Source organism: Xiphophorus couchianus, chromosome 21 (genome assembly GCF_001444195.1).
Source record: "Xiphophorus couchianus chromosome 21, X_couchianus-1.0, whole genome shotgun sequence".
In the NCBI taxonomy this organism is placed as follows: Eukaryota; Metazoa; Chordata; class Actinopteri; order Cyprinodontiformes; family Poeciliidae; genus Xiphophorus; species Xiphophorus couchianus.
Genome location: NC_040248.1, coordinates 13,790,082 through 13,805,054, shown reverse-complemented (window position 1 = coordinate 13,805,054; position 14,973 = coordinate 13,790,082). Strand labels below are relative to the sequence as shown.

General features: G+C 37.9%; 1 protein-coding gene across 4 annotated transcripts in view; it reads left to right on the top strand.

The window, feature by feature from the left end:
* Positions 1–20: 20 nt before the first annotated feature.
* Positions 21–14,973, top strand: part of mtrr (5-methyltetrahydrofolate-homocysteine methyltransferase reductase) — a 36,864-nt gene continuing 21,911 nt past the window's right edge. The window contains exons 1-12 of one of the 4 annotated variants that reach the window (XM_028005469.1): positions 482–574; positions 1,473–1,617; positions 1,762–1,915; positions 2,067–2,184; positions 2,269–2,447; positions 2,529–2,689; positions 2,769–2,882; positions 4,493–4,649; positions 4,814–4,902; positions 6,988–7,168; positions 12,197–12,239; positions 14,547–14,715. In XM_028005469.1, the coding sequence (XP_027861270.1) occupies positions 1,474–1,617; positions 1,762–1,915; positions 2,067–2,184; positions 2,269–2,447; positions 2,529–2,689; positions 2,769–2,882; positions 4,493–4,649; positions 4,814–4,902; positions 6,988–7,168; positions 12,197–12,239; positions 14,547–14,715 (1,509 nt within the window). In that variant the 5' untranslated portion in view covers positions 482–574; position 1,473. Of the gene's footprint in view, positions 175–481; positions 575–1,472; positions 1,618–1,761; positions 1,916–2,066; positions 2,185–2,268; positions 2,690–2,768; positions 2,883–4,492; positions 4,650–4,813; positions 4,903–6,987; positions 7,169–12,196; positions 12,240–14,546; positions 14,716–14,973 lie in introns of those variants that run through there. The other 3 variants (XM_028005468.1, XM_028005467.1, XM_028005470.1) reach the window with 3 other exon arrangements.

Genomic DNA, 14,973 nt, shown 5'->3' with positions numbered 1-14,973 from the left:
AACATTGGCATGACGACCGTTTAGAAAAACATTAGCAAAAAGTGCTTTTTTTACAACGTGGTTTATTCCGATCCCGTTCAAGCTCAGCAGGCGCTCTGATCTCGCGTGAATTCAGAAAAATAAAGTCAATGGAAATGTGTTGACGAGGTGAATTTGTAAAGCCATTCTAAACAGGTAAGGGCCGTTCTACAGAATAAATGTCTATTAGCTATATTGTCTAAGTTATGCGGTGCCGTAAAATAGTATTTCATTTGTACGAACGGAAGCAAATGTTTGCAGCAAGAGATGAACCGGAGTTCAGATAACTGTGTTTTAGTTTCTGAACTTTATTCTGAACTTGCTGTATTTCATTTTTAGTTTTCACAGTGGCCGGTGACCGTTTCTTTTTGTTTATAAGTGACAAAATCTACACATTTGGCTCCCACGTGTGCTGTTATGAATACAGCTGTCAACGTGAAAGTTGGACGTAATTTCCGGTGTGCTGTTGATATGATTCCGGTCAGACTGTGCAGGTTTTACCCAGCTTGGAAGGTGTTATTGTGGCCGTCTGCCTGTTATTTGTCCAAGTATGTTGGTAAGAGGATACATCTGGTACACACTCCTACTTCGAGTAGATAATCAGATTTTATCTGTTGTCATCCATCAACAGATGTTTTGTTTAGCTACACTCATTGCAAGGTTGTGTCTTACTGCTTTTCGCTCACGCATTATACTATAAATTTTAAAATACTGCTTATGCTGTGAATATGCATAAATTACTGCCTTAATACTTTGTGGAGCCTTCATACGACTCATTGATTTATGCTGAGATAAAATGATAAACACGTGGACTCTTTATTAATCAGGGAACCTTTGAGGGCATCTGGTTGCACATAGTAAATAGAGAATGCAAATGCGTGCCACACTTGTCAGTTACACATTTATAAGCATTTTAACATTATCCTTCCAAATGTTAATTGTGCAATACTTTGTGTTTCACATTAAATCCCAAATCACATTCATTAAAGTTTGTGATTGTTATGTGGCAACATTCTATTTCTAATTTCTTTCAGTGTATTTAATTACTCTCTTGTTCTTTAAAACATTTGAATTGCCTTTTGTAACATTAGTGTTAAATTTATAAATACACTTGACTTCCCCTGATAATATATTGTTTAAATCTTAGCAATGGTTAACAGGTATTTTTATTATAATTTAAAGTTACTCCGTAATGCTTTTCTTTACAAAGTGCTCCATTCGTAAAATACTCATAATAAATACATGTTATTTTGTTTGATTTGTTCGTTAAGTGTTTATTTTGACAGATGATGTGCAGATTTCTGCTGCCAAACTAGGCGATATGACTGACCAAAGAAAGGTGGCAGCTGAGACTACTGTAACAATGTGGTGACAGTAACTCTTGAGTGGGGAAAAAAGATTAGAGTATATTTATACTAATGCAAAAAAGCCCTCTTTTTTTCTGGCTTTCCTAGCATGCCTCTTGAGGTGAAGCCTCGCTTTGTTGTGTTGTACGGCTCTCAGAAGGGTCAGGCTCAGTCCATAGCTGAGGGCATCGCCGAGGAGGCTGAGGAGCACGGCCTGGTTGCTGATCTCTGCTGCCTGAACCAAAACGACAAGGTATCTGTCGATATACCAGAATTACTTTTGTACTACATGAGTCCCGCACACAAGAAACCATTCAGAACAAGATAAGGATTTCCCTAAATCACCTAAATGCTTTGCAGAAATGCTGATAACTATTTAGAGTATGTTTACTTCTAGTACAACTTGGAGAAGGAGCGTGCCCCGGTAGTCTTTGTCGTGTCTACCACTGGAGATGGGGAGCCTCCAGACAATGCCCTACAGTTTGTGAAGCGCATCAAGAAAAGGACCCTCTCCCCTGATCACTATAAACACCTTTTATATGCACTTTTAGGTAATTTCTTACACAAGGGTGTTAAGGAATTCTTTTTTGTAGCTTATCCATCAGAAATATGTCAACTGCTTTGTCATGATTTATAAAGCAAATGTAACCTCACATTGTTTTCTGTTCAGTCCCTCTGTTCTCTGTTCTCTGTTTATCTCAGCTTTAGGAGACACAAATTATGCAAATTTCTGCAACTGCGGGAAGACAATTGAACGTCGTCTTCGGGAACTCGGAGCCAAACAGTTCTACCCGACTGGGTACGCAGATGACGGCGTAGGGTAAGCGAACATCCAACTTTTATCACTTCTTTCTTCTGTGTTCTGCTGCTGTTTTAGAATCTCGCCGATTTTGTTGTGTCTAAGGTTGGAGCTGGTTATTGACCCTTGGCTCAAAGGACTGTGGAATTCCATTAAAGACACCTTATCAAAGATGGCTTCTGACAGAACTGTCCAACTTAAGGAAGATTCTGCCAAAGAAATTCCTGAGTCATCCTTACCGGACGTCCAGTTGAACCTCTTGAGCATCGCCGATAAACAGATTTGTGAGCCAGACTCTAAATATTCTTCTTCTTTGGCCATTTCTGATGTCAGGCCAGCTTCAGCGTCAACTGTCTCTTCATCAGCACCAAAAACACAAGCCTGTAGTGAAGGAGTCCCCCAGGTTTCCTTGGCAGCCTCACTGACAAGTTCCCTACCGCCGCTGTCTGAGTCCTCTCTCAATGTTCCTGCGTTACCTCCGCCATACTTAGACGTTGCTTTACAGGAAGCAGACGCTGTGGAGCAGGTGATGAATTTTCGAGATGGAAAAGGAAAACATATCTGCTATACTTATCCTTCACCCCATGAATGTTTTCTTTTTTCAGGCTGTTGAACGTTTGAGCAAGGAGACTTGTAATGAGGTGCCCATCTCTAAGGCGGTTCAGCTGAGTAAAGGAGACTCGGTGAAGACAGCTCTTCTGCTGGAACTGGATATTTCTGTAAGCGTCACAATATACTATGTAGTTCTCTCTCCCCATTGATTCCCCTTGCGATGGTGTATTAAAAAGTCTAAAAATAAAAAACTTTTTTGGTGTATTTGCATAGTCTCAAACGGAAAACTGTGGAAAAATCCAAACTTTAATTTGAGCACACATATTGAATAAATGAGCCATCTCTCATCATCCCAGATTATACTTGGCTATCTTTTATGGTGTCTTTTCTTAAGTTCACCCCACAGGTTTTAGGTCTGGGGACTCAGACCTGGTTATAAAAGAAGGTTGATTCTGTACATTCTGTATACTATATTCAAGTATATTCGTTTTTCAGGCTCTATTAAAACTCTTCATCTACAATATTACAAAAACAATCACTGCAATAAATAGGGAAATCCTAGATTTCCATATGACTGGAGTGAAATAAGTATCAACAATGATGTTCTGTTAGAGGTGGCCACATTTGCATTTAAAACATCCTGTTATTTCAAAGAGGTCGCGATGCCATGCTCAGCAGTGAGCGTGAGGTGTTTTCCCTCACAATCACCTGGAGAATGAAGAACTGAAAAACTTAATTGTTGCATCACCTCAGACAGGGATTTGAAGCAGAGTTTAGTTAACTATGCACATTTATGCATACAATGGTCAGAAAAATTAAGATTTGTTGTGGCATGCCTTCTAAAGCATGTTTAGTAAATTAATATTTACAACATGATAGGAGGCTGTTGTAAATGAATATTTAGTAATTGACTAATCTAACAATTATTCTTGTGATTAATTGAGTAATCAGATAAAGAAATGATACAGTAAAACATTGGTAAATCTAACATAATAGCAGAGTTACTATCGCATATTAACATCAGTCCAATTTTTCACATTTGAGCTTCCCTAACAATAACTTTTCTGTAGTTTAGAAAATTAACTCGTAACAATAATAACTCACTTTCCAAGTTAACCTGAAGAAAAGTTATACTAAAATCTGAAATTATATTCAATTCAATAATAAAGAGGTAGGCTCACAAATAAAAAATGTCTGTAGTCCAGCTTTTCGATTATGTATTCATCTTCAGTCAATTTAATAGATGAACTCTCACCTTGTCCAGATATTTATAGCTTTTGTGTTTATATTAGATGGGATTTGACACCTTCCTTCGTCACACATAGAAATTCATGTACCAGCTAAGTGCCGCCACCTATTTGTTGAGACCAGGATGATATGAAATACATTTTTCTCATGGTTATTAGAAAGCTTGTTTCTTTCTGCTTTAGGAATATTTCTTTTCCTCTCTTGCCATCTTCTTTTCTGTGGTTTTCTTCCAAGATAAATTGCGTCCTTGTCCAGCCTTGTTTGTCACAGTTCCAGGGCTCTTGCAGACATTTTCTTACTTATGAAGATCTGGTTTACATGAATATATGATGGTATTCAGTGGGGGTTTCCCAGCTAAACAAACGGCTTGAGGTGTCTACATTTTTCTGTTAGATTATGGTACCACAAATGAATTTATTCTAAGACCTTTTAATTAATATTTTTACCAAGTGTTGAAACTGCAGTGTATAACTTGGTGTAACGACAACATTATATAACATAGGTTGTTACATTTTTATTTAATCACTAGGCTTTCCCATCCATGACCTATCACCCTGGAGATTCTTTTGACGTGTTTTGCCCAAATGTGGCCGAAGAGGTGGACCATCTGCTCCACAGACTCGGCCTTCAGGACCAGAAGAACCATCGCGTTCAGATCTCTCTTAAACACAATACAAAGAAAAGAGGTAAGATCAGAATACGGTAGTTTATTTTTTTTTGTTTAGACAGCCAAACTCCTATATAAACATGTTGTAACAAATTGAACATCATTTTGTGTATTTTTCACAATAAATCCTCTTTACAAAGTGTAATTTTACATTCTTAGATTTTCTTTTCTTCCCTCCTGAAGGTGCACAGGTGCCACCACACATTCCTGAAAATGTTTCACTGCTGTTCCTGCTCACTTGGTGCCTTGAGATCAGGAGTGTTCCTAAGAAGGTACTGCATGTTCCAAGGTTGTTCTATAGCCACTTCTGCTGTCTTAGCTTAGTTTGAACATGAGGTTATGACAAAAAACAAGAAGACAAAGTTATTTCAGCAGTCACTTCAATGATTCTCATTTAGTACATGTAAGTTTAGGCAAAAGGAACAAGAATAGAAAAAATAAATAAAAATAGGGTGTCTGTGTCAGTAAATCGGTTGTGTTTGTTATAGATGTTAATGAAAAAGATGCAAGTGTTCTTCCCCTTCGCCCCGCAACAAATCTTTGGATGGGGGGGCTGAGAATGATCCACCTTAACCGTCGTTTCAATTCGGGGAAAAGAAGAACGCATTTGGAGGCGTCTTTGAATTTAGACAGCCAAATTCATCGCATCGTTGTGACTTAATTGACTTCAAATGCGGCCCTTGAATGAAGAAGCCCCTGAGTTGAGATGGACCCTAATAAGCCAACCCAAGTCATTATTTATGATTTAATCCAATGAGGGTTTTTTCTGGTCTATGTGGTTAGCAGCGCTAATGCTAAAGGCAAAGAACTTCCTACTGAAACATTCTTCTGCTTCTTCCTGGCAAACTTTTAAAGTTCTTGTCGAAGTTCGAGAAAGGAAAAAATACTTCACTTGTAGTGTACATGTAATTAATTGCACAATGCAGATATGATTAAAATATAGCTCCTTATCAAATTTTGTGACTGAGCAAGTCTACTGGGGCTCAGACTGTCTTTGTTAAGCTCTAGCTCCAGAAAGGAATGCTGGGGTTCATAGTTTGCTTTGATAAGTTTAGCTGAGGCTGAATTTACTCAGTCCGGGGCCGAAGTTGAAATATTCATCAAACTTCTCTAGTTGCCTGTGGCGGTGTAGAATTAAAATCACATGTAGAGTGTGAAAATATCAAGTTGTAGCAGTACTGAGCTGTGAAAAAAAAAATGTCTGAGCTGTGGTCAGGAATGTGCTCTGCACAAGTTTCTTTTGGAAATCTTAAAACACCTTCTTGTACTCATTGTCTTTCTTTTTTCCTATGTTTTAAAGATGGAATTCATATTTATTTTTCTCATGGATGTATCATTTCACTAGATTTTTTATATTTTGGAGAGCATCATTAGTTCATTATTCATAAATTAGTAAATAAACCAAGTTTGTTAAATTGATCAATTTGAGGAATATTTAGTCTTGAAATCCGCTTACTGTATGTGACACATTCCATTGCAGTTTTAACATGAAGCTATTTATATTGGAATATCAAATAACAGTGTGTCAGTATGGCTGAACATTAAGAAAACTTAACACTGTTTTTAAATATGGCACGTGTGTTGATCTTTGTGAGGTCAGGACATTACAGGAAAGACAAAGTTCACCTAAACTTGTCCATATCTACAGATGTGATTAATGAGCCTAAAACAGCTGAAAGTGTACCAAACAAAAATTGATGAGGACCCAAATTTATATTTTTAATGAGTAGATGACAGTTCATAACTAATCTATGCATATGTATACAGCTGTGTGAAATTATTCAAGCCACCTATGCATAATTAATGTCTTTCCACAATTTGGTTATCCTTTTAGATTAATTCACAGCTATTGAAGGAAGTTGTGTAATTACTTTTTAATGAGGTTTTTAGTGCTTTCAATTAATGTTTTTTAAGTATTTTAATTGAAAACACAGCCTACGTTTGGGACAACAAATAGTTTTTCCAAAACGTATCGTAATTGTGAATTAAATGGCATTTAAATTGAAAATTTAACAAGATTTCAGGGAATAGAGCTCAATATCTGATTGCACTAATAGGTTCTGATGAATTTGTTTGAGTATTAAAAGCTTACCTCAAGATAAAATGGCCAGCAAAACCATCTCCAAGTTTAATGATTTTTTTATAGTAGTTGAAGCAGCAGCACATTTATTAAACTGTCTCGCACAACAAGGCTAGAATCAAGGTCTTCCGGTTTGCATCGTTAAATGCACCTTTATTTGCTTCAGTGGATGAAACCTTCAGTAGGGATAAAATGCAGAAGGAATGTCTGCCGTGGCTGATAAAGGCGCAGAGCAGCTTTGGGTGAAACCACATCTGTTTTGTGTGTCTATGTGAAGGCTTTTCTGCGAGCGCTGGTGGAACATACGTCAGACAGCGCCCAGAAGAGGAGACTGCAGGAGCTCTGCAGTAAGCAAGGTGCTGCAGACTACAACCTCTATGTACGAGATCCAAGCCTCAGTGTGTCGGAGCTTCTCACAGCCTTCCCGTCTTGTTCGCCTCCTCTCAGCCTCCTAATAGGTCAGACGTTAACCTGTTTACTCAAGCACTTTTTAGTTCTGCTCACAAGTTTACACGCACTCGTCATAGGCATGAATTCGTGTCCAAATCGAACTACTCGCATGCTTTTTAAACTCATGAACTGAAAACACAAGTTGGGATTTTTTTTGTGGCTATAACTATCCCCTAACTGGAAAAAGAAGAGAAAACAGGTTAAGCTGTTTTTGTCAGACATTTTTCCTAACAGGCCACAGAGAAAAAAAATCTCTGCAGATCACATTTATTTTTTTACTATTCTTGTTTACCTTATTCTTTCTGTCACATAATCCATAGGAGTGTGCTTTGTATTGATCCAGCCAGCTACATCAGTAGCATATAAATACTCTGAATGTTTTCATTTTGTTCTCTTCAACAGTTGTGTATAAATATTGAATGAAGAGTAAGCTTTCATACTGCCATATGTTGCACTATAACACTTTTATTTGATTTTTGTTTTCTTTAATGAGGCTTTATGTTTTGGTCGAGTCAGCAACAATCTTTGTGAAGGAACTGGACACATTTTTCTGTTATGATAAGTTTCATCCACTAGGTGTCACTGTAACCTCAGAAAAAAAGCAGATTTTATTTTTTTTTTTGTCAAAGCTTTTAATCACAAAGTAGTCCACTCAGTCTAATTTGGAAGACTCCCAAAGGGTCAACACTTATTTCTCTATTGAATTTTTTTATGCACGTCAGCTCCAATAACAGTTTGGTGTCATAATTTCAGTGTGTGAAGGTTTATTGCTTACCTACATCACTGCTAATAATTTTATTGTTTCTCATCTTTCTTGGACCAAACTGCTGGTCAAAAGCAAACATTTTTCTTCAGCTCATTAAGATAGTTGGCTGGTCATCCTACATGGATCCTAAAAGGATTTGACTGAAACTTACCCGACAGTGAAATTAAGTTGGCTTCAGCTTCACATATACAAGTTGAGTCGTCCTTCAAAACAGCTGTGTCACAGCTCTCGACCTACCCCAATGTCAGTTATTTTAGGCCAAACTTGCCAAGCGCAGCACCTTTTTTTCCTTCGTTTCCGTGGTGAACTGATGCAGAAACCTCTCATCCGGACAGTCTTGCCCTCGTGAAAAATGGTGCGTTCAAGGCCCCGCAGGGCAACAGCTGTTGGCTGGTTTGCGGATGAGCCTCGGAGCTCTGGGAGGACAGGGGAAAAGGAAAAAAAAAGTCCAGGGTCTGTCCGGATCATAGGTTAATGGTCAAATCTGGCTCAGAGTGTCAACTGGACAGTGCACGTCTGCAATTTTTCCACTTCTCCTGCTTCATTACCTCCGCCGAAGGAAAGGTGTTTGCTGATGTTGTTCACTAACTGTAAATACCAGGGGGAGATGCATTTAAGCCCAGATGTCTACATCCCACTTCAGGTTGAACGTAAAAGTAAACTCAGGGTATAAGTTGAGGGAGATTTCTACTGCTTAGAGCCAGCTATCTTGTTAAATGATCCATTGTTCCATTGTGTCAAATATAAACTTTGGGGTTACAGCCTCAGGGAAAGAAATGTTCCCAGAAATGCTCTATATGAGCATTTCTTTAGTTTACTTTACTGCTGGGTTGCAATGAAATAGTGCAGCTTTTAGCTCTCAGTTTATTTTAAGCTTGATTTTTACTTCTGCTACCAACTAAATCAGTATAAAGTAGAGGGAATCCAGCACTGTAAAACAAGTATTCAGCCCTTACAGTTTTCTTCTGTTTTTCCTTTTATGCTACACTTAATATGACAATTAGCCAAATAACCTAAGTCAGTGCAAGTTTCAAGCCAAAGCCACTTTTGACCAAAAAAGAACACAGTCTCAAACCACTCTCACAACTACTGTGGTATAAATAGCATTTCGCCTTCAAAACATTAAGCTCTGCTCTCCAGCAGAAAATCCCAAAGACTGACCATCGGTTTTTGACCTTTAAATTGGGTGTTCTGAAAAAAAAGCTAATGAGCCAACGCTGACACAAGCAAGTCCATCTATGGATGGCTAAAAATAGCCAAAATGAAGGTTAAGGATTTAAATCGGATTGAAATTGTACGGGGTAACCTTTCGGAGGCCGTTCATGCTCTGAAACTCTCAATGGAACTAAATTAAAGCACATCTGCAAAGAAGAGTCGGCCAAAATTCCTACACATTGGCGTGAGAGGCTCGTTGGCAGTCGTTGCAAACCCATAATGGCAGAAAGTAGACTTGGGGTGGGTTTTGATGTCCTTTTTTTGCTCTTTCATCACTAAAATAATTTCTTGAAAACTGTACTTAGGATTTATGTGTGTTACATTTGTCTGATATACATATTTTTTGGGAGATTAAGCATTTGAAGTCTGGGGGGAAAAAAAAGCAAAACCAGAAGAGATCTGTGAATTCTTTTCACTGTGACAAATACTTTTGTCCTAAGAAACTAGACTTGCACCATACATCACGCTGCTCATTTTAATTTTATTCCAACCAGATACATTAAATTGCCTCTACAAGTGTTTCATTATATGGATTTTTAAATAGAACAGGTGCTTAGGTTTTTAAAACGGTTTGATGAGAAATCCTTCTTTAATGCTAATTTTTTAATCCCTAATTTTTTGTGCAGCCAAATAAAACGATCCATACGTCTCAGAAGGTTTACACTTTTACCATAAGCAATGTTGCTGTCTTATTTTGTAATCCATATAAACAGTACTTTTGCATAGAAATTCCATCACAGACACACATAAAATAGATTACACTAGGTGCACTGTGATCGACGATTCCCCTGAAAATGATAATTTCAGAATACATTTCAGGGGATTCTTAGACTAAATTTGTTGGATGAGAATTCATGTTCTTTTTCTCTCAAGTGGATAGTTCAAAATGTGCTCTGTAGCCACTTACTGCAAAAAAAAAAAAAAGAAAAAAAAGTTTTGTCTCAGAAAGTTTTTGAAGATAGACATCTTTCGAGTGGAAGAGAGGTATCATCGTGTCGCAGGACTGCAAGATGATGGATTGATTTTGTTCTGCTTCAGACATGTCCTGTCACTCAGTGATAGAAAGGCAGCAACTGGAGCGCTGTGCGCTTGTATGGGATTGTGTTAAGGTACATGATACACCTTCTGATGGAGAGGTGTGAGCTTTCACTGACGGAAAGAACTGGATCAGACGTATTGTCCAAAAACATCTAGTTTTGCTTTGTTGTTACTTTGACAGTGTGCAGTAAAATTACTTATTACCCTTGAAACCTTTGTGAAGTGGAAGGAAAAGGACATATTGTTTTCAGGTGTTTTATTTTCTTTTTTCAAATAAAGTGTGTTTTTTTATTTATTTGCAGTCCTATTTACTCTGATACTCTTAAATCAATTCAGTTCAAGTTTGTGCAGTTTATTTTCAATGTACAGCTGTTCATCATGCTGGAGTGAACACACAGCATCCAGAAAATCAAGAACCACTCCAGATAGATCTTAGTCAGGCAAAGTTTAAAGCACTGTACAAGCCATCACTTGAAAATACATGGAAGGACCTTTTTTGTATGTTTAAAAAAAAAAAAATCAGAATTAACAGAGAAACTGGTTAGAGCCCACACTTTTCAGATTTTTATTAGTTTACATCTCGAATATTTCTTCTAGTTGAAAATCGTGCACTACTATGTGTGGATCTCTCCAATTAAATTCCCACAAACACCTTCAAGTTTTGGGATGGAACATGAAATAAAATATGATTTTTTTTTTCCAAATGTTATACATAGTTAACTGTATTTTGTTTTTATGGTGTAAAAAGTTTAAAAGGCATCATTGATTTTTTGTAATCCATCTTGCTTTGGCTTAGTCCTAATTATTTCTTAACATTTTATTCAGAACTGATTCACTTTGATTTGCTTCAGTGCTACAAACACATCGATTACAGAAGAGGCAAGACCAGCCAGAGTTCTTGGTGCATTTTGTTTATTGCAGCTTCTTTTCTGTGCATTAGGGAATTTTTTTTCTGTCCCAAAATAAGAAAGCTTCAGTCTCTGCTGTGTTTTATCCATCAGCATAGAGTTTTCACAAGCATTTATTTGGTTGCATTTTAAATAAGATATTCTTTTCATGTCAGTTTATGCTGGAACTTTATTACATTTTGTAGGCCGTTTCCACAGAAATGTGGCAACAAATCTCCTGCTACTTTGAAATACTTCTGTTTTTTTCTTTTTCACTGAAGCCAAATACAGTCAGTCCTCTAACTCTAAAATCTTTGTGCTGATCGTTAACACTGATATATTGACTGCTTTGCTACTCACTTTGCTTCTCGAACTTCTGCTTTCTCTGTTTTTGGAAAGCAGAGATATTTAGTCAAAGGGACAAATGGATGTCAAACGGCAGAGCTGCTTCTCAGGCACTTTGAGCCTCCCAGACGTTGGATGAACCCAGAAAGAGATGGGGGAACAAATTCAGTGCAGCTGTTTTGTCTTTGTGAGCAATTTAGCAGAAAAATGTGTTATTGTAAAACCTCAGCTGGTTACATTTGCAGCAAATTTACTCATTCCTCCATCATCCATCAGGCAGCTCCAACTAAAACGCGAGCGAATGTGGAGAAAGCGCGTCACATAACTCTCAGCCTGCCGCCTTCTTGCGTGTCTAATGAGCGGCGCAGGTCGCTGCTTGGAAACCCTGCGCTGTTGCTACAGGGTCAGAAATATCTCGTACTTTTCCTGATTTTCTCCGACACCTCGTCACGCGCATTACCTTAAAAAGGGCACCTTCATGCCTGGCATTGAACTAAGCTGTGCATAAGCAATCTGTTTCCTACTGGCTCCACATCTGGACACCTGGGATTCTATAACCCTGAGTTTGTAATTTCATAAATATAGAAATATGTCCCAGAAACAAGACCGTAACCTGGGTGGGTGGATGGGGGGTTATTGAGGATAGATTGGTATAGGCAGGATGTCTCAGTGGACCACGGTGACTTTCACATATCTCTTTTTCCCTCCTCCCCTCTGCTCTGTCATGGGTGTAACAAGATCTTAGCAAGACAACAAGATGATTGACATTTTTGCTTGCCTTTCAGAGCTTTTGCCAAAACTGCAGCCCAGGCCTTATTCAGCAGCAAGGTAAGTTGACAGAAAAAAAACAACAAAACAAGTTTGTTCTGTTTGTATGCAGTTGTTCCCTGACATCCAGTTTTTACCAGTTTTTATCTGGAATAACACATGTCCATAAGTGTGTGTCTTATTTTGCTCTGACGGATTGTGGGGAATTACTTTTTTTTTCTTATTTCTTCTGGGTATTTTCAGGCTCCACAAACAGGGAAGATTAGGGGTCCCTGCAACAGCTGTGATAATTTAGGAAAAAGAATTGAATTGTTTGGTCCCTTCAACCCGTTAGCCTTATTATATTGAAGTGGATTATGGTTGGTCAGTAAATCTTCAAGTTTATGTATTATTATTAGGCCATAAGCTCAGAGTTTGAATTAATATTGTGATAAAATGCATTATGAAATGTAGACGCATTCATACACCCATGACGCATTCATAGGAGATGTATGGTGCCATGCAGAAACAGCAATACTTGTTGCAGATTTCCATGGATCTGATGGGTGTTTGTGGAGATCTTTCTTTTCCCCTACACAACTGATTGGACTTTAAATATTGCATAGCCTTTAGCCAGTTGTGCTTAGCTTAAATAGGTCGAGCATTCCTTCTTTTAGCCTCACTTAGCTCGTCATTGATTTGCTTGTCCTTTCAAGCTACTGCCTATTAGGCTTGCTTTAAAGCTCATGTGGAACAGCAGCGTCTAATGCAATGTCAGAACTTCCCAACTGCTCTCATTAGTCTCGCACTTTGGCTGCGTATTTATGCATGGGTATGTGTGTGTTTGTGTGGCGAGGCGGAGAACGGACAGGAGAGAGGGTGGCTGTAGTTTATCAGATGGTGCACAGACATTAGAGACTTGCATTATTGATGCTGTGGTCAATAGAGGTCTCCAGTGGCCCACAGGAACTGGAAAGTGAAGGATGAGAGGAGCACATAGTGCTGTAACCAGCAGCAGGGATGAGAACACAGAGGCGGTAGAGACACATTTACTGAAGCCAGGCAAGCAGAAACATTTACAATTATGGTCACATTTGCTGGTGCCAGGCTGCAAAGAATATAGGGTAGCCCAACTAATTCTGGGGAAAATGTGTAAATGGTAATACATTTATGTTTTTTGATAGAAAATAGCAATAAACAGCCCTGGAAAAAAAAATAAAGCAACTGGGGATTTAATGTATGAATGATCTGCTCTTTCTTAGGTACAGTAGTTATTTAGTTTAAACTCCAAGTTTTCAAAGCAACACTTGGAGTTGCTTTGGGGTGTACAGTGTGCACCCCGAGACCCAAGGGCCATACAGGATACATTAAAGCCTAGAGTTTAAAAAAGGGTATGCATATTTCTCCCAGGACGGTATCTTGATATTAAATAGAACGTGGGTAGATGGGTTGATAAATATTAATAAAAGTGCTTTCACTGTTACATTAAGTAATTCAAGAAACATATTTTCAGTTGTATTAAAAGTCATTGAATGTTAAAATTATGTATACATTTTTCAGTGTTTATTTCATGCTTCATTTGCTTCACTGCGCCAGGAAATATAATAAAATATTGAATAGTATGAAATATAATGTGCCTCTGCAGTTGCTTAGATACACTCTTAACATCCGATTGGTTAACTTGCGCTGCTTGTTAACTAGATATTAACCAGAGCAGTGGAAATCCTGCCCACTGATCCTGATTATAAGGACTTGTTGATAAAATAAATGCCTATCGTACAGCCTTCAATATTTAAACAAATAGTGAGACGGCTACATATTCCCTCTGTAAGAAATATATGCAACATATTTAGTGAGCATTTATATGGAATTGTCCAACATTTGTGGTAAATTTAAATTGACTGATACATTTCTGTGTCAGTCAAGAAATGGCTGATGGAATTTTATTGATTCGTCGCCCAAAATAAACTCTACAAAATATTACTTGTGTATGAAATATTTTTTTCTAGTCCTATTTTAATCAGAATGTTTATAGTTATTTTATTTATAAATATAACTTTTAGTTAGAACAATGTGGCAATTTTTGCATTTGATTAAAAAAACGGCAAAGAAAAAAAAATTCTGATTAGTTTCAAAATTTTAATGATTTAAACTTTACATTTATAGATAAACAGGCAACTCTTATTAGCCTTTTATTGATATACTGTGCTATTGGCTGTTCATGAAGATTTTTCTCTTTTCCTTCCTTTCATTCTCTGTATTTTACCTTATTTTCTAATGTCTCTTTTTCTGTTTGCCCATTGTTTTCTATATTTATGCCTTATGCAATCACTCACTGTACTTTCTCTCTGTTTCCTTGTCCTATCCTCTCTGGGTTCATTCCTGCAGTTCCCATCTCAGGCATCCGGAAAAGCTGCGTTTTGTCTTCAACGTGGTTGAGTTCCCAGCGTGCTCTGGGAGGCCCACAGGCAGGCGAGGCTTGTGCACCGGCTGGCTGTTTGACCTCGTCAATCCTGGCCTGGTTTTCCCTGAGAAGGCTGAACTGGCTCTGCCAAAGGTAATCATTTTCCAGGAGAGAATAAGACTGAAATTACATCTAAATCATCTCTAAGTGCCCACATCAGCTGATGAAGTGCTCAAGTCCTGTTGAAGTTCAAAGCTTCCTTCCTGCTGAAATGTGTCGGCTTGGATTTAAGCTCTATTTAATACACATGTTCTGCTTTGGAAACTCTTCAGGGTAACAGGCAGAAACAATCCGCTTTGGACTACTTGTGTGCAGCTAATTAAAAAGAAGAAATTGCCGACTCAATGGATT